Source organism: Cygnus atratus, chromosome 19 (assembly GCF_013377495.2).
Source record: "Cygnus atratus isolate AKBS03 ecotype Queensland, Australia chromosome 19, CAtr_DNAZoo_HiC_assembly, whole genome shotgun sequence".
NCBI lineage: Eukaryota > Metazoa > Chordata > Aves > Anseriformes > Anatidae > Cygnus > Cygnus atratus.
The window spans coordinates 10,266,771-10,291,008 of NC_066380.1; the positions used below are offsets into that span (position 1 = coordinate 10,266,771).

The 24,238-nt window shown below is 47.6% G+C and overlaps 1 protein-coding gene across 3 annotated transcripts in view; it reads right to left on the bottom strand.

The window, feature by feature from the left end:
• Positions 1-4,716: 4,716 nt before the first annotated feature.
• NSMF (NMDA receptor synaptonuclear signaling and neuronal migration factor) overlaps positions 4,717-24,238 on the bottom strand; it is a 48,776-nt gene continuing 29,254 nt past the window's right edge. For all 3 annotated transcript variants that reach the window (XM_035564703.1, XM_035564704.1, XM_035564705.1), the window contains 10 exons: positions 22,938-22,990; positions 20,805-20,894; positions 19,013-19,134; positions 18,012-18,095; positions 16,372-16,405; positions 15,713-15,783; positions 14,504-14,583; positions 12,816-12,918; positions 12,331-12,406; positions 4,717-10,467 (listed from right to left, as the gene is read on the bottom strand). In XM_035564703.1, the coding sequence (XP_035420596.1) occupies positions 10,370-10,467; positions 12,331-12,406; positions 12,816-12,918; positions 14,504-14,583; positions 15,713-15,783; positions 16,372-16,405; positions 18,012-18,095; positions 19,013-19,134; positions 20,805-20,894; positions 22,938-22,990 (811 nt within the window). In that variant the 3' untranslated portion in view covers positions 4,717-10,369. The remainder of the gene's footprint in view (positions 10,468-12,330; positions 12,407-12,815; positions 12,919-14,503; positions 14,584-15,712; positions 15,784-16,371; positions 16,406-18,011; positions 18,096-19,012; positions 19,135-20,804; positions 20,895-22,937; positions 22,991-24,238) is intronic.

Genomic DNA, 24,238 nt, shown 5'->3' on the forward strand with positions numbered 1-24,238 from the left:
CTCCTGAGCCAAAGCAGAGCAATTGTACTCTTTCAATGAGACCTGAAGTGGGCTGGTGGTGGTATTTTGTTGCCAAAGTTGCCAGTGTGCTGGGAACAAATGGTACAATGTCCACATCTGCTGCCTGCCCTGTCTGCGTGCAGGCAAACCTGAGCGAAATGGAAGGAGGCAGCTCTTTGCAGTTAAGCTTTAATAACACAAGGGTGGTTTAAAGTTTACACACAACCCACTGTGCTCAACCAAAGCACAAGACCATGGCACGTCGTCCCGCATCATGGCCCTCACAGTGGCCCTCAGCGGGTGCCCGGGATTGAAAATAAGGACAGGGCAAACGGGTAGTGACATTTCCCCGCCTCTGGTGACTCATGGCTCAGGCACTTACAGAGCCAACAATGTGTCTTTGTATTCATAGATCTCAATGGATTTCTCTTTCATGGTCTTGTCTAGTTGGCTTTTGAGCCCATGTAAAGCCCACAAATCCTGAAATAATGAATCACGCAGTTTGTCTTGCACCTGGTACAAAGAAAACACCTCCCTTTGTGGGGATTGAACCTGACATATGCTGGTTTTGCTGCATGCCCTCTTGCCTTTATTAAAAAAAAAAAAATCCAGCCATTATTCATGTCCTCCCTTGCCAGTCAGGGTTGTAGAGCCTTCTATCATAGTTCCTGTCAACTGTTTTTTTTTTGTTTGTTTGTTTTTTTCTAGGCTGAGTCAGTGAGACAGCATGAAGGACTGGAAAGTGAAACTTGGCTGGCTATTGAATGCTCTGGAGCTAATCCCCTGTGTCACTGTATTTACACCCGTGGATAACCCTGGAGTAGCAGCTGAGTGCTCTAAGAGGCTCCTGGGAATCCCATTCACCTCTCGTATTTTGGCACAAAAACAAGCGCTCGATTACAAAACCCAGGTGTGACAACAGCAGGGGACAGGACCAAGAGCGTGTGATGGCAGGCTGCCACCGTGCAGCACAGGCGTGAGTTTGCAGTGTCCCAGCGGTGTGGCACCAGGGCACAACTGATATGGCATGTACGACACGTCACTACCAGGCATGGCCAACACTGCCTGCGAGAGGGGCAGGGCTGGCACCGATAGTATCTGATGGACAACCCCACGTACAGCCAGGTGGTGAGGGAACAGGGAAAAAGCCGGGCCCAGCGGGACTCAGACGTGCATTATTTCACCTTAACTGCAGTGAGAACTCCACCTGCACAGCTCCTGCTCTGGGTTTGTCCCCAACACATCACCATTTGTGACAAAGCACAAGGAGAGAGGGAAGAAGGTGATAGATAATAATCCATTGTGTCTGGGCTTCTGCAACAAATTTGACTTTGTACCCCATGATACTGATTTCAAAACAGCATGGTATGGACATGAAATGGTTCCAGAATAAGGAACAAAGGCTGTATTTCTGGCCACCAGGTTACTCAGGGCACCAGTAACTCAGTGAAGGCGTTAAGAAGAATAGTGGCCAAGTCTCTGGCCAGAAGCCATCTGCGCAGGCGGTGGTGAGGAGTTAGAAGTGGTTTCTATCATCTGCCACACTGATGAGACAGATAAACACACGTCACACCTGTTGTTGTGGCAGCGCGTGGAGAACAACATTTCTAAATGGGGAGGGTGCAGAAATGAATACTGGAAGATCCCAGAGCTGAAGAAAAGTGCCTTAAATGGTGGCAATAAAGGATGGGAGTGGTCCAATCTGTTTAACTCTGTGCTAAGAGGGACTACAGTTACAGCACTTACCGAAAGGGGAATGTGCAGGTGACTTTCAGCATTGGAGAAAAAGGGAAATCTTGTAGCTGGAAGTTCAAGCCAGATCTACTTACTCTGGAAGTTGAGCAGACCAGGGACAAAGAAAGTGACTTATGTGAATTCAATTTGTGTGTCTTCTGTCCTCCTGGGAGATGTGCTTCATTCAGAGATGCAGCGAGCAGTAGGGTTTGCCTGGGATCCGATGCCCAAGTGGGTCCTTCCCACCGCAGCCCTGTGGGAGAAGCACCTCTGGCAGCAGGGACCCGTCCTCGCTGCACACCTGCACGTGCTGCTCCCTTCTCACACAGGCAAACCCCGTGGCTGCAGCAATCTGCAGAGCTACTGCCCCACTGTCCTGGACCCACACCCCCCTACCCCACCATGCCGGCTGCCCAGGGCCTCCCCTTGTGAGGGCACGGCCCGACGGCGTGCTGCGGGTGCAAAATGTCCTGGCGGAGAAGGGCCAGTCACTAGCTCCTGGAGCTGAGCTGGTTTGCCCAGAAGGACTATCAGGTTTTTAGCCTCCCTTGAATTTCTCCAAGCCTCTGTTTCTGGGATGGTGCTCAGAGATCGGCCTTCCTGCAGGAGAAGGTGCAGTGCTGAATGCTTGGGAAGTTACTCAGAGCTCCAGTCTGTACTCACGAAACCTCAGAGCTGGAAGCCTCAGAGCTCAGAAGCTGGAGCTCTGAATCTCTCCATCCTATCTCCATCACGGGATTTGCCTCCCTCAGGTGGTCCCTTGTTAAAGCATTGGGAGATTTTACTGTTCTCCCCTTCTACCTGCCCTACACCGTGCTGATCCCTGGGGCACAGCACTCATCCTGGCCTCTTGCACCTCCGGAGCTCTGCTCTTCAGTTTTCAGCATTTCCCTCGCTGCTGCCACTCAGAAATGCCTGGCGCCTGTTTCTCCCTCATTTGCTGGCACAGCAAATGCATTTGCCAAATAGCATTTCCTGGTTTTATGAACTCAGCCAGAGAACAACAACAAAAATTAAAAAAAAAAAGAGAGATAAGACCTGCTTTCCCAGACATGTCTCTTTTTATTAAATCACATCTTAAAACCTAGAAACATTCATGTATTTGAAACCTGGTTATCATACACAAAGCAGCAGATAGAGAAATATGTTAACAGTGGCAGCAGAGATGGCAGAGGTCTCCTGCATCGCAGCCAGGGCTGCCCTGTGCCCAGACACCACAGAGCCAGCCAGAAACTGCATCTAGAACCGGGCAGTGCCTCGGAGTAACTTTCTTCTGCCCTCCCCAAGGAGCCAGAGTGCTGGTGCAGGGCCCACTGAGAGCTCAAAGGTTACAGTCCTCGTGTACAAACCTCTCCATTCAGACAGTTTGCCTCAAACCAGCACATCTGAAGCTCGGCTCTCCAGCCCAGAGGCTCTCTAGGGGCCGACGTTTCCAGCCCCTCGTGCACCTGTCCTGTTTGGCTCCCAGCTGAGCTGGGACACGCGGGCTGCTCGGACACGCCGGCGGCCGGTTTCTCGCGGAGCTTCACCTGGGGCGGTGCAGAGGAGCACAGATGAACGCATCGGTGTTTCACTGCTCCTACACACCTTGGTTTTGAAAGCAGTAGGGTGCTGTCAACTCTGAACACGGGTGAAAGCAAAGGCCACAGAATGTTTCATCTGCACAGGATTTGTCAAATGGTCAATTACTATTCACACTCGGGGTTGTTTTCTCCCCCCCTTGTTTTGACAACCACACTTATTTCTTTCATTTTCTCATTTGGATGAACATAATTTGCTCAAGTATCTCAGAGCTTAAAAGCACTGCAGGACATAAAGTATCCTTCTCCACGTTTTCAAAGCCTGCACGCTTACCTTTCCCACTCATTGCTCACATATTTGGGTTTCTTTTCAGAAAACCGATGAGCGGCCTTCACTAGCAGCTCTGCAATAGCAAAGTGAGGGCTTGCAGCTGGGGGGAAGAACTGGAAATGAAAACTGGTGTCTGAACTCAGTGGAAACAGTGAAGATATTAAAAGCATGCTGACCTCCCAGCCCTGCGAGCACAGTTTTTGCTGCGGCTGTCGCCTGACATCACAGCTGAAGTCACCCAGTTCCAGGAATAGTGTTGGTCAGAAACAACAGGAAACACACAGCGGAAAAACTACAGCCCCTTCTTGCTTATTTGGGTACAACTCCAACCCGTTGCCCTGGGATGTGGCACACAAAGCTCACTGGGTTTCTTCAGTATCCCCACCTCAACACCTAATAAAGTAACGTCTCATTCAGCAAGTGGTGCAAGGGGAGCAGGATCCATACTCAAAGCACCTTGCTTTGCTGTACATATCTGAGATGTTTTTAGGGCATTTCGAATGTCAGGGCAAAGATACCTGCCACTTCCCCTCAATTCCCAGCTCTGCACCAGCAGGACCTTCTAGTAGAGACTATACCAGTACAACTGAGCTTTAGCACTTTAAAAAAAAAAAAAAAAAAAGAACTCCAATAAAATAACCTCCCACTTTCTGTTGAAGCTTTTTGAATGCCACCTGCATGCAGGTGTGCTGGTCCTGAGCCAGGCCCAGCGTGACCGCAGCAGCGAGCGGTCCCTGGCCAGTTGCCGCAGCCTTCTTAGCACTGCTGCAATTCCGCTTCCCCAGGTAAGAAACACTCCACGTGTACAAGGCGCCACATCCACGCACAGCCACGAGAGGAAGACGACATTCAGACACACAAAAACCCCACTGACACCCGGGGAGCAGGGGAGGTGCGGTGCTAGCAGGTTATTGCTGTACGTACTCCGTGACTCAAATGAAGGGCTACACCGCTAGGAAGGATAAAAGCTGGGCTTTTTTGGCTGCCTGAGGGTCCCTGGGAAAACGTCTAGGGCCACTACTGCTGTGATCGACCATCAGCTCATCTGGATGCTGCAATAAGAAAGACCAGAGTGACTAATTTTAAGGATACTCTAAAAGCAATACAGTAATGTGAAAATTTACTAGGTCATGTTCTTTAAAGTTTATTAAACATTTATGGAAAAATGCAATTTAGATTCCCTTCAGGTGGATTATTTACATTTAATGTGCATAATTTTGTTACTTCCAGTCTTCCATGTTTTCCACACTGATTGGCAGTATGTTGGGCAGAATTTGTTTTTGAATCAAAGCAGCTATCACTGGGATTGTAGATAGACAGCAAACTCTGATATCTTACTGATTACCTGGGAGTAATGACAATTACAGCCAGGTTCATAGTCATTAAACCACCCATTTACTCACAGCTCCAGTAAACAATTATTATTACAAGCTGACTTCTCATCAAGGCTATAACAGTTTCCAGTTGACTTTGGCTTGTATTTCCACAATGGAGAAATAAAAAAAACAGTTTTATGAAAGACGTAGAAAACCACAGATATTCTGTGACCGGTGGGACAAGATACAGGATCACAACTTTTTATTTTATTTTATTTTTTTACAGATGGCTTGGAAATCCCCAGGGAGGATATCTGTTTGGCATCCTTGAGGAAGGTCTGTCTGTATCACCAGGTCCAGGGAACGTTATGGCAAAACCACGAGTATGGAGTGATTCAGCTGAACATGTACCTGCAAATCTCCTTCCTGCTCCTGGCAGTGTGGTTGGGTTGCTCGGGGAAGGATGACACAGTCCAGCACATCCTCTGATGTTCTGGCAACTCATGCCAATTGCCAACAGCCTCAGAAGGATTTTTTTTAACCATAGTAACATATCACATCCTGGATCATTAGTAATGTATGTGTCACTCTTAAACTGGGTTTTGATGGGTTGAATGTTTACGTGGACACAAAGAAAGCAGAACGAGCCTGTTGTTCCACCTCCTGGCGGGGCTGGCGTTAAGGACAGACTCCCCCTTCCAGGTCCCACCAGGCTATTTAATCAGCACTTCCCTCTTTCAGCTAGCCCCGATTGTGTTGCCTGAAGGTGACAAAGCAGCATTTGCAGCCACTTTGCCAGCAGAGCCCTGGAAACAGGAACTCCCAGCCGCAGGTCACTAACACAGTCGGGTCCTGAAACAACAGCAGCTATTTGCAAAATGGATGCATGCCAAGAGCTGGAGAGATGCTAACACCGCATGGACGACAACGGTGACATTGCCTTATGCTTTACTGCATGTGGCAGAACAAGCGAGGGCAATTGAGGAGGAAAGTCTCCCCCAGAGCATGGGGAACGTGACTGCGTGTGAAGAGACGGTGTGAAAGCACGTACATGCATGCTGTCCAGAAGCCACTGGAGCAGGAAAACTGTGCCGAGCTTCAGACAAGTCCAGGCTGGGAAATAAGGAACAAATTCATTTCCAGAGTCCCCTCAGCAAAGCAGTGCTCCTTGGAGGCAGAGCAGAGCTCCCCAAGGCCATGAGACGTGGCTCAAGCTGCTCCTGAGGCACTCGGAGGCAGAAGTGGGTAGGTCCCACAGTTATGCACAGCAGAGTCCTCACACAGGGACAGGGAGAGTTGGCTGGCTGCCTTTTGCAGTCAGATGTTTCACTAGAGCTACAAGGATTTTTCTGTTTACTTAACGCAGTAAAGGGCTGATCTGCCAGTTCCTGTTTCCCATCCCAGGCCTGGAGGTCAGCTGCAAAGGGAAGCTGGTGGCTGCAGCATGAGGAGGGGTGCCAAAAGCTGTATTAGTTTTTCCTCTGTCCCCCAGGTAACTGAATTTTCTTCTTTCCTTTCCTTCCCAGCCAATGGAAGTGAAAAGAGAAAAGCCTGTCTAGGAAACCTTGTGTAAAACAAGTGCCATCCAAAAAGATGCCCCCCCCCAGGCCTCTACAGCAGAGTGAATGTTCTCTGCAGGCACCACACTGTCAGCAGCTGCTTCCAGTGCCTGAGCCTGGCCGAGGAGCACCAGACTGAGCAGCTGACGCACTTGGGGCTTCCCTTTCTTCTTTCCTGGAAGCGATGATCCCAGCCCAGGGCACTGCAACTAGAATAGCCCTCTGCTGATGTTCATCAGGCCAGGAGAAGGGTTAGAGGTGACATCCTGCACTGCCTCACAGAAAGAAGAGCAGAAGCTCTCACACATGGTTGGGGTGAAACGATTTAGCTATCCCAATTTAATCTACTTCTCTCGGGGTTAAACTGGTGTCCCTGTTTCTCCTGCCCTTGCTAAGAGCAAATCCAGACTGCCCAGGAGCTGCAGTAACACCAGGCAGCCCGCCGTGGTGGGGCAGCACATAACGGTGCAGAGCCCAAAGCAAAAGGGCTGCTGATCCTCTAACAGGGATGGTTAGCATGAGCTCACCTGCTCAACCGCAAACTGCTCACTAGAATTATCCTTATTAGAGGTAAGCTCCAATTTAGACAGCAATTACTGTGTATGAGCAAACCTGTTTTAGGGCTTCCGACAGTCACATCTGAACAGCAGATAGCCCAAAGCTGGAAAAGCCTGAAGAGGTGGAAGGACAAATTGTCCTGTGTGCTCAGCAGCCACAGTTCCCCCAGGCAGAGCGCCCTGCAGGCAAGCTGTGCCTTGCAGGCACTGCCGGGGGCTGCCCTGAACAGAAGCCACTGCACAGGCGCGCGGCGTGCAAGAACGGGCGCCTGACCTCTGCGGAGGGGATGTGCTGGCTGTGCCGTGCCGTGCCCTGATGGCAACTGCACACAGAGGTCATCTTTTACAGGTTGGTCCAACTGAGGAAGTTACAGGCTCTATTTTTAACACTACAGTTTAAATACTTACAATTTTTTTTTCAGCCTATCCTCTGCTGATCCCTTCCTTCCCCAACAGACACTTGAAAAATTCAACAAGTTAAAGAGGAAGAAGTCTTCTTTTCCTCTTTCAAAAACGGTTAACACTTCAATGACACTATTTGCACAGAAGACTTTAAACACCAAAATTCTATTGTCTTTCCCATCACAGCTTTTAGAGTATTTCATCTCTTTAGTTAAATGAATGCTACAAAGGAAATAATACGCTCATGTCATAAACATCACAAACTATGTGGAATATAGATCTTTGGAAAAGAGAGAAATGCATTAATTGTTTGTCATTATACTTGTACTACAGTCAACTGCACCAGTAAAACAGTCGTAGTGTTCATTCAAACATACATCTTCCTACAGAAGTTATGCAACTGTACAATCTACCCTTCTACTTTGCAACCCAAGTTCTACAAGTGGTCAATGATAATAGATATACACTAGTTCTACAGATAAATCACTGAAGTGGATATATAAATGGGCCCTTTCAGAGTTATAGAAGATTTTCAATAGTTCCACAATGCTACATTCATGCTACCAAGTTCACTGAATTGGGATTTTACTTTAGAAAAGAAAGAGGAAGAACAATTTGTTTGTCTCCAGTTAGGAGCATAACCATAGGAGGTAAAAGGGTCAGAAAGGGAGAGAGTTTTAGAAAGGGAGAGAGTTTTGCTTCAGCATTTTCATCCTGCCACTACCATCTCCTCTAAATAACGTATGACTTTTCTTTCTGGTACCTACGGCTCCCACCTCTCACAACCACAGCTGGTGGAAGCTACCATGCTAAATAACAGAAAATTGGCTTTTTTTTTTTTTAATATCTGTCACTTTTTTCCCCAAATCATAGGTCTCTGCTCACTATTCGCTTCACTACAGATCTGGAAAACATGAGTCCGGCCAGGGGCGAGGTGCAGGTACCAGCCCTCCCCATCGTCACGCCAGCTCAACAGGCGCAGGGCAGCCTCCTAACAGCTCTTAACCAGAGGGGGAGGAAACAGCTCACAGCTATTTGGTTCAATGTGTTACTTCCAATGGCTCCAGACTCTCTCTCCACCTATTCCTCTCCTTACTTACCATATGTACAATGTTTCTTTGAAAGCTTTGCTATAAAACTGCTGTAAATGTACAGGGTTCAGCAGTTCTAGCCAGGGACCTGCTCCCCAAAATTACAACCACAGACATGTCACAGAGGGAAGGAGTACTCTACAGGTCAGAACAGCTAGTTCTTTTTCTAAGTATTTAAAACAAGATTTGTACATGTATTTGCCATCACTTCACAATGAAATAATTTAGATAGCAGGAAATGAGGAAAACAAGGTAATCCTTCCCTGTTATTCCCCAGTACATTTCACTTATATAAGAAATAAATTGTATAATCTCCCAGAACAGCTAGTGACCAACACAGACTAAGTAGTATTTATCCTCTGAACTGGAGAGTTGCAGATGAAAAAACAAAACAAAACAAAACCCATCCCAAAACAGAAATCAACCCCCACCCTAAACAAACAAGAAGTAAATATATTCCAAAATATATCCTCAAATATCAAGTACAAATCTGGGTTCTCAAACCACACCTGCTTTGACAAAGCTCTGTGTTTACTTTGTCCTACACAGGAAGGGATGTGAGCAGCTCAGACCAACAAACAGGTCTTTATAGCATTGGAAAAGAGGTGATCTATGCACAAACAACTTGCAATCAAGTGAGCATAGGGAAAATTCAAACTCATGCTACAAACCCGGGCTGTATTCTTCAAGAAGCATTTCTTCCAAATGCCTCAGTCTCCTTGGAGGATTTCCGGTGGTCATGTAACCTCGCTGTTCAACACAGCAGACTAGAAAGAGAACTCATCTCTCAACACGTAGCAAAACACCGGCATGAACAAGTAATTACCATGGCTATTAATTTCTAATTCATTTTTATACCATAGAGAACCTGACCGAGGTTTCCCAGTCAGACACTGTATTCCTAACCTAAAATATTTCAGCAAAACTAAAGTCACATAGTTTTGCAAGCAGCAAAATAGAAAGTAACAAAGTTGTGGCTAACTGGAGGAGAAATATACATTCGTGAGAGCACATACAATTAGTGCAACACAGCTACTCTGAAAGTAACAAACCAAACCAGATTAATCAATGCAGCAGACATGCAGGGTCTGCTAAGTTATGTTAAAACCATGTTTGCTGGTGATTAAATATGTCTACAGAAGATATATTACCATTTTGAATATATTTTCAAGCAGACCAAAAATACCTCATCTATTGGTTACTGGTGTGTTATTTTTAACTAATTAAATATTGGGAGAGATTTTACCCCCCTCTCTATAAAAATTGCACTTATTTTCTATTAAACAAAACAAAAAGTGTTAGACTTCAATTCTATATTCCAGTATATATTCACATTGAAACTGGATCATCTTGATCTAAGCTTGCAGGAGTAGGTGTAGCAGTCCTTGCTCTCCGAGATCCCCCAAGCACAGAAGGTCCCATCAGTACCAAACCCTCCCTCCTCTGTGCTCTGGTCACTTCCTCATTGTAGTGCATGGGTAATTTATTTTTTTTTGTAAGAAAACCTGAGCTTTAAAAGTCTTTAAAAGGACCTGGAATCAAATCTGGCCCATTCTGACCCAAAACAGCTCAGTTCTGCAAGGAACTCCATCCTGTCCTCATTTCACACAGCTCCTCCTGAGACACCACGGCTCTGACCTGAGGCGAGTGAGGTGTCAAACCCTTTCCCTCCAGTCTCTCTTGACCCAGGAGACTTTCCTCCCGATACACTTCTGAGGGCTCCTTCTTCCCTCCCTTTAGCTCTGCTGCCTCCTGTAGGGCTTTGAAGGGCTCCCTGTGCCAATAAAAAAGTCTCTCTGCAATAAGCATGACTTCTTGGACACTGGTGATCAACAACTTCTTGCAAAGTCCTCTCCAGCTCATAAAATGTCATCGTAATCCAAAAGTTTAGAGTGCTGGCGGGTCTTCCAGAGGCGGTAAAGGCGGAAGTCAAAGTAAGTCTCAATCATTTGCTTACCTAGGAGAAAAGAGATGAAGCAGAGGAGTTACACCCTGCAGCACAGGAGAAACAAGACAGGCCACAGCACCATAAACCAAAACACCTACAGGTAGGGGCACAAGAGAACCTGTCTACATGCCTCATTTGGAGAATACTGACATGCAGCATGTACCCAGGGCATGTGAAGGTGCCCACGAGAAGCAAATGTCTTTTTAGAAATCCTCAAACCCTGAAAGGCTCCTCATAATCCCCTGGCAAGGTCTGTCCATGGAGGTGGGAGCTGAACACAGAGTCTGGCTCCAGACTTTGACCTCTGCTGCGACTGCAGAAGGGGGGACCTGTAGAGTATCAGACAACAGCTCCAACAGCCTGCACAAGGCAACATTGCACAGAGAATTTAGAATATTACAAACCATGAGTAAACTCATTGTACAAACGTGTGGGAAACACTAAAACAATTCACATTGAAAATTCAAAAATTTGTGTTTTTTTTTTTTTTTTGCAGGGAGATGGGGAAGGCGAGAATTAGCATTAACAAGGTATCTCTGTCCTGCAGATTTGTCTTCTCACAGCAATAAGCTCAATAGCACACTCTAATACAACTTCTGCACCACTGGCACCACTGATTGAGGGGGGTCTCACAAGGCACTTGCAGGCTGAACAGCATGCACAGGACTGGCACTGGAGGCAACGACTACATTTGAAAACACAAGGGACAAACAACCCTGGACTCGGGGCTCATGGAAGAGATTTTCGCTTTTGAGGCCTGATTAAGATTAGTTTCAGATGACTTTGAGAAGGATTAGAGAGGTTACACTATTAGCGTGTCCCAGATTGATCAACAGGATAAATTCAGACGTAGTCTTCAGCCCAACCTCCTGGAAGATCAACTGCTTAAATGCATGCGCACTGACTCCATGGCCTTGCCTGCTGGGTTGTATATAAAACCAGGAATTTCCCTGCAAGTTGCTTCTTGGTATACATGTACAATCGTGTTTGCTGTGGGATCTGTGCAACCAAACCTCAGCAGGACACGCAAAGAACACTGCACAGCACTAACGTGCTCAGCTGCTGTACATTCCTATGGGTGGTAAGTGGGAGTTATGAATAACCTGTCAGTGCTGATGCCAGCTGTGAGCAGCACGGGAAGGATCCACGTGCAGCAGCCTAGTGCTGCATGTTTTCATCCGAGAGAAGAAAGTACCAAGGACTATGGCAAAGATAAATTAACATAGGCAACTTCAGAATAAGTCAACTACATATCACTTGTGAAACTGCACCCATACTTGCATTAACCAAAACAGGAAAAACCTCTATAGCCCTTGAAATATCTTAAACTACAGGGAAGAAAAAAAAAAAAAACACAAGCAAACAATAAAGTGGACTGAGAGGTGGAATGGCTATAATGGGCTCCATCCAAGACATCCGTTGATGAGACAAGCTGCTTGGTACCAGTGGTGTGAGTCCTCTGGAGAAGAAACCCCTGCACACGCTTGGTTACAGAAAAGGTTCTGCTCGTATGTGCATCTCTCCCAAGGACTTCACATGCCCTAGTGAAATGACGAATCTCCTAAATTCAGACTGGAAAGCAGCCTACAATTCAGGATGCTTTGCCACTTCCAGTAGCCTGGGCAGAGGCTCTGCAGCTTCAGGCACAACAGGATAGCTAAACTGTGAACAGAACTGCAAGGAACAAACTGGTGGCAGAACTGCAAGGGGAAAACCAGGCTTAGCAAATGAACTACACTAAAGGCAACTGCAAGCAAAAGGAAGATCACAACAGGGCTTAACAGAGCTCAAAATTGCTTTTTCATGAAGATGCCCAATAAAAGAGGTAGGTTGATCAGGAAGACGCATTTCTCTGTACAGAAAAGAAATTACCTTGAGCTGATAGTTCAAGTGGAGACTCAAAGGCAACCCTATAAGGATTCATTAAGTTTTTCAGATTCTGAAATAGCTGAAAGGAAAAACGTATCAAGAGTTAGAAGCTGAAAACAAGGATGAACTCTAGGGCATCCAGAATTGCTCATCCTTCTTCCCTACCTCTAGAAAACGTTCCACTACATGTCTTTTAAAACATCTAGTTCAGCAGTAAATAAACTAAATGCTTTGACTGACTGTTCCCCCCTTGAGGCTTTGGCTCCTGTCCCTTCTTGCATGTCACCAACCAGTCCTCCCCTGCCCTCTGGGGATGGCACAATCCTCAGGCGGTTCATCCATTAACAGCCACTCATGCGATAGGACGCAGCATGTTCCACACAGCAGAAGAGGAAGGAAGGTTTCGACTGCATAGTGTGACTGCTCCCTCCCTGGGCTTGGTGCTACTCAGCAGACATTCCCAGAGAGGTGACCCAGGAAGCTCTTACCTTCTCCCCATTGGGGTTTCCGAGAACATAGCAGCCCATGATGTGAATGATATTTGGTTCAGGATTGACTTTACTCATCAGACGGCTCAACCTCTTCCAGAAGCTGGAAGAAACAAAATAAATCATTTAGAAATGTATCTCCTCATATGCATGAATAATCACATGGATGTGTGAGCACAAACAAGGGCCTGAGGCAAGCTGCCCAGGAAGAGCCATTGGCTCTTAGAAAAGAAAGAGCACGGGCAGAACAGGTTCAAGTCACACAGTAGAGAAGGAAGAGCTGCCCATTGAGTCAAAAGAGCTCCAAGGTAAAGACAAGGGAGCAAAGTCCACCAGGAGTGTTTTTAAACTGGCAGTTTTACTAGGCATTCTTTCTGTGGCAGTTCCCTCCCATTTCCCATCTCCCCTCTCCCATTTCTATCAAGAATTGCCCTTTCTAAGCATGAGTGTTATCAGTGTTCATTCCCAGCACATGAAATCAACAGAAAGCAGCCAGAGAGATTATTTTTTTGGCTGTTCAATGTTAGTGAGTGCTTGCTGCTGCTCAGCAGAATCAGACCTGCTTTACATTTTGTCACTGCTGACATACTGTGTCAGTAGTGTCACAGACACCGTATGTCAGTAGTGACAGTAGTGACATACTGTGTCTCAGGGCCATGAAATACAACCACGTTCCTTGGGCAATGGTTATGGCTGTTTGGTGGGCTCTGAAGCCCAGCAGTTCCTCTTTGGGTCTGTGAGCAGATGTTTGTTTGTGGTATAAGCTCTTCTCAGGACTGCCTCCCAGGCATGTACAGGTTGGATGGAGACGTTCGCTTCCAAGCATCCAAGTTTTCAGCTGCACATTCACAGCTTTCTGAAGGTGCCTGAATTACCAACTTCAGACCAGCTATTCTTCTAGTGCATTCAGAAGCATGTATGTGCACACGTGCCTAAGAATTTTATTGACAGTGTTTGTGCCAGAGCATGAGAGTGCTGAACAGATGTGGATTTTAATATTCAACTCTCATGCCAACAGTATGCTGTGTAGGAACAGGTTGGTATACATGCTCTCCCCCACAACGAAGCGCTGTTAGCCAAGTAAGTTTGAGCCAGCACAGGGAAGCAGGCAGCAAAACAGGCAAAGCTTAACTCTCTGCAAGGAGAAGTAGAATTGCCTCAGCAACGTGCTGGACTTTGAGCAGGCTTTGCAGAGACAAATTCCATTTCCCCCTGCAATTAGAAGGACAGTTATCAGAGACAGCTGTGGGGGAATGACTTGGATTTCTGCCACTACTCGCCTGCTTAGAAAAGCTACCTCAGCCACTTCCAAGCACCAGAGGCATGAGGTGCATGTTCTGCTTTCTGGTCAGCAAAGCCTTTGTTAAGACAGGGAACTTCTTTTTTTCTCTTTTGCTAATCACTAGTCCAGAGACACACTAAACAGCAGATAAGAGCATAAATCTTCTGCTGACTCGTCCCAGGGCTAACACCAGCCCAGGGTTGAGTTCGGCTCTGTCATCTTTGCAGCTCTCCCTCAAGGGGAGAACTGTTAGGGTAAGCTGCTATTAAATTCCCCCTCGTCCTCCTCTTCCCCAGGCTAAACCATCCTAGCTCCCTCTGCCTCTACTTCTAAGCCACTTACTACAAACAGAGCAAAGAGATCAGAAAAACGCTATGCGAGTCTAGAACATAACAGAATCACTCACAGGATCATATCTTCCTCCTTCTCCACTTTGGCGAAGGTGGCAACTTTGTTCTTTAATAAGTATAAGTGGCCGGGACCTCCCTGCAAGAGAGAGACAGACAGATGCCAACCACCTAAAGAAGCAGACCCTGGACACATTTCTTATTCCGTACAGCCATACCCAGAAGTGCCACAAGGGAGCAGAGCGGACACGCCAGGCTGGCACAGCAGCTACAACCTCCAGAGGAGAAACCGTAGGCACTAACTCAGAAAATATTCACATACAGAGAGTATGGTGGGGGTTGGATTCTCTGGTTTTTTTTTAATGTTACATGCCCACCTCACTCTAGAAAGAGGCAGTAAAAGAAAAAGAAAACTTCACTGTGGGTGACTGGAGAGCAATAGGGAAGACAAGAAAGTCCCTTTCATTTGGGGATGTTAGGGGACTTGCCATGGTGGGCAGACAAGAAGGGATAAGCAGACAAGATATCACTGTAGAAGAACTGCTATTTGGCAGTAGCAGACATAAAAAGATTGAGCACAACCCCAGGAAAATTAAGAACTGCAATCTCCAGCTCAGTGGGGTGCAAACACTACTGCTCTGCAGCGTTAGGCATGCACGAGGAAGTTCAAGTCAGTTCGTGTCCTCACTTCCCATTTCAAGGTTCCCTGCACAGCTGCCGGGGGAGTCCAGAGATGACCACCCCAGGAACAAGAGCCTTGGGAAGGAAATCCCCAGCAAGGCCCAGACAGAGCAGGGCCTAAATCTGTCCCAGCCACAGTTCCGTATGTCTGTACCCTGACCACTCTCCCTCCACTGAGGCTGCAAACTGTGCCATCTGCTGGTCAGATCAACAACACCCTCCATTGTCAGCGTCACACTGAAGCTGCATGAAAACTTAGAACCATCGTATCAGAAATGCTTCTTTCTTTCTTTCTCCAAAGGCCTTCTTTTGAGGTCTGTGCTAATACAGGTTTGCCTGGGTTTCCTTGAAAGTAGCTGAGAAGCTGCCCAGCTCTGGAGCTGGCTACACTAAGTCAGATTTTATTTGCTGCTGTCACAGCATCTTGTGACTGCTCACTGTCTGGGGAAATGAGATGTGAAAGCTGTATACATGCGCTTACTCTAACAGAACCTGACTTTGGAATATTGGTTCCTCCATGTAATTTCCCCCAAAGAAAAAGAGGAATTTGTAACAAACTACCCAAGCGTTTAAGAACTTTCATGTACCTGGCAAAATATCAGCATCTTCCAGATCTTGCAGCCTTTCCGATAGATGTTAAGCTTCTTCTCTATTTCCTCTGAAAACAAAACAAAAACAAACAAACAAACATGTTGGAAAAGATAAACCATGGAGGAAGTTAAAAATTAATCTCTCAGAATCTTTCTTCTTCGCATCAGAGTTTAATCTTGCAGGCAGGAGGCCAAGCTGTGAGAGGTGCTCAGCACCTACATTCACACTGACGTCAAAGCAAACCCTTTGCTTTCATGCCATGGAAAGCAGGAGAACGTGGCACGTCACAGGACAGGCAAGGTATGGTGCAGCACCAGACACTGCTCTGCTGTGACCACAGCACTGTACCAGACCTAACTGTCCTCACCCCATCAATACTTCCACTCACCTAAATACCACAAACCAGTATCTTTGCTGACCTGTGCTTCAAACTTCCCTTTCGTAATCTGTGACTGTGGCATAAAAAATCACCTACAGAAGTGAAGTTTTATTGCTGCAGCACATCCAATAGTAGTTGACTGAGCGTCAGGTATCACTGTAGTGATAAAAACACCATGGCATGTGGCAGGTAAGGCACGGGGCAGTGACTTTAACGCACTGATAATTATATTTGCAGCAGGCAGGAGTAAAGAAAAAGAAATAACACTCAACATACCTAAGATGTCATCAAAGGTGGCGTGTTCATGGTCCTGGAAACCAAGAGAGGGAAGACATATCAAGGTCACTACACCAGCTCCCCTGACATATCTCTAATATTGCATACAGTCATATGCCCAGACAAACATACTGTAAAGCATGATCAAAACAGCTGATGGCTTCTAGTCAACATCACAGGAATTACCACCCTAAAACACATCTCAAAGAAACTGAATTCTGAGTGGTTGTCCTGGTTTCAGGTAGGACAGAGTTAATTTTCCTCCTAGTAGCTGGCAGGGTGCTATGTTTTGGATTAGAATGAGAAGAGCGCTGATAACATGCTGATGTTTTAATTGTTGTAGAGCAGTGCTTACACCAATGCAAGGACTTTTCAGCTTCTTGCTCTGTCCTGCTAGCGAGCAGGCTAGGGATGCAGCAGGAGCTGGGAGGGGACAGACCCAGGACAGCTGACCCAAACTGGCCAAAGGGGTATTCCATACCATCTGATGTCATGCTGAACAATATATAGGGGTGGCTAGCCGGGGTGGAGGGGGGGCCGGCTGCTCGGGGATAGGCTGGGCATCGGTCAACGGGTGGTGAGCAATTGCATTGTGCATCACTTATTTCGTACACATTATTACTATTAATACTATTATTATTATTATTATTATTATTGTTATTGTTATTCTTTTCCCTGTCTTAATGAACTGTCTTTATCTCAACTCACAGACTTCACTTTCCCGTTTCTCTCCCCCATCCCGGAGAGGGAGGGGGGAGGGTGAGCGAACGGCTGTGTGGTGTTTGGCTGCCAGCCAGGCTAAACCACAACAGTGGTCCATGAAGACCAAGTCCATCTAAAGACTGGGAGATGAAACCCACAGACAAGTCCAAAGCACGTGCCATCAGATGCAGTCAATGCTATTGTGTATTTTCCTCTTGGCCCATGTTTTGTAGCCAAATGATGGCTTTACACATGTCCAAGCTGGCTAACAAATAGCCACGCTCCAAACACACCTGCCTCTGGCAGGGTCAGCAGGACAACTGTACAGCTCTCAGAGAGAGAGAAGTAACAAAGCTCCAGCAGCACTGTCTGCTGCACGTGGAAACTGAATTCTCTGGGCTGTCAGTCCAACCCTTCCCTTTCAGTTTAAGTGAATATGAAGTGATTAGGAAAAAGAGACCCATGATTCCCTGGTGGTATTTCAGACACCTGCTCAGGCAAGACTCCTAGTGAAAATCAAGGTTAAATTAATGACTGCTGGGGATGCACCACTGCACATAGTGGGATGGTCCACTGCAGAGCTCTGAGGTCCTGCACTGCCTAAGTATGAGCATAAGGAGGAGCCCCGAACCTTGCAATACACAGCTTTGCTGATATGCTCAGGCCTGCCTTGCCTTCCCTTGTTCGCCTTCCCACACTGCCTGGCTGTGCCTACATAGTCTGACAACCCACATGTGCAATTTTCACTCCACTTTGCTCTTCCACCTAGGCCTCAGCCCTCAAAGAACTGTGCAAGACCCCAAATCTGGGTCCAGCAGTGTTTCCAAATCACTGTAACAGGAATTAGGGATAAGGACAAAAACAATAACAAAAGAAAAAAAATATCTGTGTGGAGCCAGCTTCTGCACTGCTGGACACAGCAGAAGCGATATACTTACATAGAGAATGGGGATGATAGAGGGATCGTCCCTGCGGATAATTGTTGGGACATACTCAGCTTTGGGCACCTTGGAAGAAATGAGCTGTAAGGGGAAAAAAGAAGTGCAAGAGGATAAGGAGAAGCCAATAAAGTCCGTTCAGAAGCACAAAGGCCTTGCTAACAGTGTCCTGCTCAGTTGCTCCCAGGTCTTACCGAAACCAGCAGCTCATCCAGCCCACCTGCATTGCTGGGGAAGGTCCTCCCAGCCCGTGGTCCCCTACGGAGCACCTAAGGCATCACAGTCTCCCCAGCACCCAGCAACTGAGCGCACAGCTCTGCCCAGTGAGCAGGACTGAGTCTGAGGTAACAGTTTGTAAAGAGGAGACAGCTGTGCACAGAGGATGCAGCAGCTGGTGCATCACCACAGACAGCTGTATCCCAGTAAAGATCACCCTGTGTGAGGGTCTGTGCCTTTGAATTTGCACGCACAGCTGGCCAGTGGTGGGATGACTGCATGCCTGAGCTGACATGAGCCAGGGCTGAGCTCAGCAGTTGCCAAGGGATAAAATGGCATCAGACACAGGTATGTGCACAGCCGTAGGATGTCAGGCAGATGCAAGTTGCCTGGCAACTCTGGCTGAAGCATTCAGCCAGCTCTGTAAGAGTCTAAGCAGATAGACCTGTCTCAGCACAAGCCAGAGGGCTATTGAAACACAGCTGATCCGGCTGTGCTGTGATTTCAGGCACCTCTGTTCACCACTGGGAGAGTGAAGCAGGCACTGGTGGGCCTGGAAGCACAGCCGGGGCTCCAGCTTTGGCTGCCTTCAAAGCTCTCCCTCCTGGCAGGCAGCACACTGCTGCTTCGGCCACATGGGAGATAATGTAAAACTCCTGAAGAGGCACAATGTGCAGAGTCCAGAAATGGACACCTCACATTCACATGAAGATACTGAACTTAGCAGCTGTTACAAGACAGACAGGGCATGAGCAGATAAAGATAGCTGGCTTGGAAACCCTCACCATTATTTTTGGTGGAATAAAGTCTTCTCCATCGCATGCCATGGCTTCAAGCTCCTTTTCTGCTTCCCAGTTCAAGTCAAAGTCGCCATCCAAAGTGCCGCAGGAATCCTGAAGGTCATGGCCTGTCAGAACACAGGTGCATTACGAGGGCAGATCAGCTTGCCTTCTCCACTCGATCCTATCTAGCAGCTACCTCGCAAGAAGTAGCACAAGCCATGAGACTTGTGCCCTCCTTTCCTCCAACAGAGCAACAGACACCACACTTTGGGGCTGGCGTCTCTATACAGACAAACACTCTTAAGAAACGAAGAGTGCACACACAAAGCCTGATACCACATACCACGTAACATTTCACCACTCTCACAGTCACCAAGTTTAGCTTTCAAATGCTAATTCACAACATTCCCTGTCATTTCAGAAATGGAGGAAGAGATGGAATGCAGACAGACTCTCTACACTTTAACATTGCCAAGCTGATGAGCAAAAGTCCAGAGACTTCAAAGCTGGTCTCTTGTATTAATTACTGGACTACATCTGCTGAGTGCTTATACAGAAACTCCGCCTTTTTAGTCAAACTGATCCTGGCAGAGAATCCCGGAGTGTGAGGACAGCCGTAGCAAACACAGTAGTATTTCAACAATATACTTGAATTTGCTCTCCAAATTCACCTTACCTGTTGGCCTTCAATGCCTCCTGGGGAAAAAAACATCTGGAAGGAATATAATTGACCATTAAAGGTTAATAATAGAGGTGGTCCCTGAAGCCTGAGGAGAGAGAACCATGATGCTTCTACTTGTGCCTTTGGGGATGTCCAAGTACCAGTGGCAGTGTCTGGAGCACCGAACATTTCTGTCTGAACCATGTCTTTTCCATTCGCCTCTGAGTTAGCTGAGGGAGCGGGGAGGAATCAGACTGCACAGGAACAATCGGGTCATGTTTTGAACCTGGCCTTTCATATATCTCCCCCTGCAACCTGGTATGGTGCCTTCTATAGCTAGGAGGGCTGGACCTCATGCTTACCTGAAATTGAATTCGTTAGTTGATTTCATTAGTGAAATTTATGTAATGAATACAACCCATTTCAGCATGGACAAACTCATTACCACAAAGTCCCTTGCCTGGATTTCAAATGAAAACTGTGTAAAACAGCCATTCCCTTTAGAAAAAAAAAAGACAGTGGGAAGATGCTGGCACTTCCTCCTGCAAATTAGCACAACAGCATCTCTGTCCCCACAAGCAAAACACTGCAGCATTACTGGGGATTCCCAGAGGAATTCCTGGCAGCCCAAATGAAGATCAGATTGCCCCCAGCTATCACCTGTGCAGCCAGCACAGCCAGGAAATCAAAATTACACCTCTCAGAGCACTACAGCTGTGCTCTGAGTCATTCCAGCCTAGGAAAGAGCTCAGAAGAGGCTCTTGCACAGGCAGCTGGGCAGGTTAGCCCCACTATGGTGAATGTAGCCTTGGACGGGTGTGCTTCCAGGTAGGGTGTTTGGTCCCAAGCAAATAAGGGATGAAGGGAATAGAGGACCATAAGAGAGCTGTACCGCTGGGTATCCTTTGGCCACTGCACAATAGCATGAGGTTAGATGTGCTTGCACTCTACATATAGATACACACAGATAAACATGTGCATATACCTGCAGTGTTATTTGCTCAGATCTCACAAAACTAAAAGGATCACAGATGGGACAAAAGGGCACAGAGAAATTACTCCAGTGGGACTCCAGTCAACACCTCAGCTGGAGGGTTTGGCCACAGGAGGAAGCTCAAAGGACTCAGAACTCACTTTCTCGAGAGTCATGGAAGGAATCAGCTTTGATGGGAGTCGGGTCACTCCAGGACCTGCTGAAGCTCCTCTCACGCCGTTCGGCAAATGCTAGGATAAAACCAAAGCACGACATTAACAGACTCCACAGCCACCTCTGTTGCTGCCAGCAAAACAAAACATCCAGTAGATTCCACCAAAGCTACACATCATGATCTCCCCTGTGCTTGTTCTTCCACCTGCCAAATGGGTGTCCTTTCCACACAGCAAACAAGGGTCTTCTGACAGCAGCAAAGTGCCCACTTTCTGACCATAGCCACTGCAGGATACATAACACAGAAAAAGGAGGACACTTCATGGTCTCTCCTTAAATGCACACTGCTCAAACCTCAAATTAATCAGGGCTATTCCAATGTCCCAGAGTAAATGCTCTGACTCAAAGGCCTTCACAGGAAGGTGCACTCAACAGCCAACAACACTTGTGACCAGAAAAAGGCAACTGTCCAGTCATTTCTCCCTGTTTCAGGGCATGTTCTTGCTCTGTTTCCATCAGAGTTGGACCAAACAGAAGGGGTCTCTGGAAAGCTTATGCTTTCTGAGTTTTGTTGCCAAAGAAGAAATCCTTCAGTTTTTGCTTGCCTACAGTATCACAAACATTTTTCTCCCCCACAACCTTCTTTTTTTTTTGTTTCTCCCTCTCTCCCCCCAGTGGCGTTTGTACTGGCATTTCCCAAGCAGAATCCACGCAGCTTGGCCCAGGCTGGCTGCCCCACAGGAAAATCCCTGGGAATTGCTAACCACAATGTCTGATTTGGCAAGTCCCTGTGAGAGTCATTACACCTAGATTAATGGCCACTTATAGACACTAATACCTATTTCTGATAGCGGACAGATCAAGCTTGCTGCAGTATATATCTAGTAACAGCATCTTGTGTCGGGGCACAGGAATTCACTGCAGATTTGCGTTACAAGAGCTGAGAAGCAACCTGTCCTCCGCTGCAGTGTGTCCAAGTGTGGGTGTCCAGGGAGACAAGTCACACAGTAAGTTGTTCAGGTGATCTCCATCCTCAGCTTTCATTTAAAACCACACACGTAGCTATGGTGCACATGAAGAAAGCTTTGAAAACATGACCCGAGAGTTACCAAGGCAGAGAGACATGCCTGAACTTCCAGACAGCTCTAGGGGAAGGTGAGCCCTGTTCATTTCAGGCAGTGCTAACTCAGATGCCAATAAAGACACTTCAAAGGGCAAACCTGTTTGCTGTCTACTTCCCACAGTGTAAGAGAATGGAGACAAAAGAATGCAAATTCAACCCAGCAACACTTCTGTGGGCAGTTTGTACGTGATGCCTGGCCAGGGGGTGGGAAGAACAAGCTGTTTCCTCTTCTGGAACAATCCTCAGCTCTCAGGAGCTGGTTACACCACTCCCATTCCACAGCAATAAAGGAGCCATCCCAGCCAAGTTCTGGCGAAGCGTTACCTTGTTCAGGAAAGGAACTGCTGTTTCCCCAGCCTAAGAGGTGATTTCTTCCCCAGTGAGGAATAATGCTCCCCTTATTTACCCCTTGCTCCAATCTCTTTGATGTTCTTCTTTCTCTCCTCCACCTTCCTCTAAGCTCCCACTGGGCAACTTTCCCCCAGGTCCTGCTGCAGAGAAGACGTTGTGGTGGGTCAGGGGAGGAGAAAAGGGAAAGCCACCAGTCCACATGGCACATGAAGCACTGACAGTCCCCAAGGAGCCACAGCAGGCACACAGCTCCAGTAAGAGGCCAGGCAGCCCTCGCTTGCTCAGCTCAGCTCTGATTCTCCTCTCAGGTGTCTACATCGGTGATCGCTGAATACCAGGCAAACACGGGACAAGGACGCTGCAGCTCTCCTTCCACATCTCGTGCTGAGGACACAGGCCTCCCGCAGCCAAGACAGCGGGTCCGTGGAAATAGCTTAAAGGCTGCTTGCAGATATCCGTGTGTCTTGGAGACTTGCAACAATCTGGCCTCCTCCTCGTAAGGTAAAATGGCATCAGCAAGTCAAATCCTTTCTCCAACCAATGCTAGGTCCTTTCTACCCACATGTGTGCACAACATAGGGCTCCCTGTGTCCCACCAGCACAAAGCTCAACTCCTCACAGCCACATCTTACAGGTTGTCACTTACTTTGTGCTTTAACCCTTCGGCTCCCCACCATGCGGAGGTGCTTCCGAAAATTCCTGAAAGAAAGGCCAAACAAAATCTCTGAGAAAAGTGATATAAAGCTGGGCCCAGCGGAACTGAAAAAGCTGGGGAGGAAAAAAAAAAAAAAAAAAAAAAGGAAGACAGCATATTTCCCTCTGGGCATTCGAACACTGGAGACCGGGTCCCCAACCTGCATCTATCCAGCTGGGGAGCATTACAGCTGTCAAGCGTGCAGTTGTTGTTCCTGAACTCTCTGGGCCAGTGGTACAGGGCAAGGAAGCTCTACCCGGCAGTCCCATGGCCTGCTCTGGGCTCTTCGCCCACTCTCCTAGGACTAAGGTACCTGCGCTGCAGCTTTGCTGAACGGACTGCTGCTGCCCTTGCTGGCAACACTCCCTCTTCTCCTGGCAAGCAGCAGGAGCTGCTCCCCTCTCCTCTCTCTTCCACACATGCTCCAGCAGGAAAGTGGGGTGCCCCGGGCTCTGCCCTGCTAGGCAGCGTGCTCACACAGCTCAGGGCTGTGCTCATTCCCAAACACGTTTGTAGCAGCTGCTAAAATCTCACCAGTGCTGTTAGCAGCCACACAGCCCATATTGCTCTCTGGGGCAAAATGCTGGGAAATACCAAAGTGGCTTCTTCCTTCTTGGAAGCACTGCTCAGCAGGGCTGACTGTCCTCGTGGGCCAGCTGGCTGCTGTTGCTGCCTGTCTAACCATGTGCTTTCCTGCCCAGGACTGCAAGCAGATTTCAGGGGGGCTGCAGAGTGCACAGCTCCAGGGGAAAGCCCACCAGAGGGTAGCCTCCAGTATGCAGCCGTGCCTGTACTCAGGTCTGCGGAAAACAGACCATCCTGGCCACTGCTGAGAGCGTGAGGCAGAGGGACTCTTCGTCCAGCCCCTCCGAGAGTCAGGGACTCTTCTCCCTTGGTTTCTCATCGCTCACTGAGACAGGAACCACACAGGACAGCAGAAGAGACACAGGGAATGAGCAGCAGGTGGACTAGCAAGGAAAGGCTCACTCCTCATGAACTCTGCTCAGCCAGGGTGACTTCACCCTGCACCGCAGCCCCCGTGGCCCCCGGGGGATGTCAGCGAGCCCACGTACCAGCGGCCTGCACGTTCCTAGATTCCCTCCTGTTCCACCAACACACACCACAGACATCAAGCAACAGAGCCTACTGCTGGTGAAAGAGGTGAAATGACAAGTCATCTGGCTCACACGCGAGTTAGTGGGATGAGTAATGAAGTGTTACAACCATGCAGACACTTCAACAAACTGACTGGA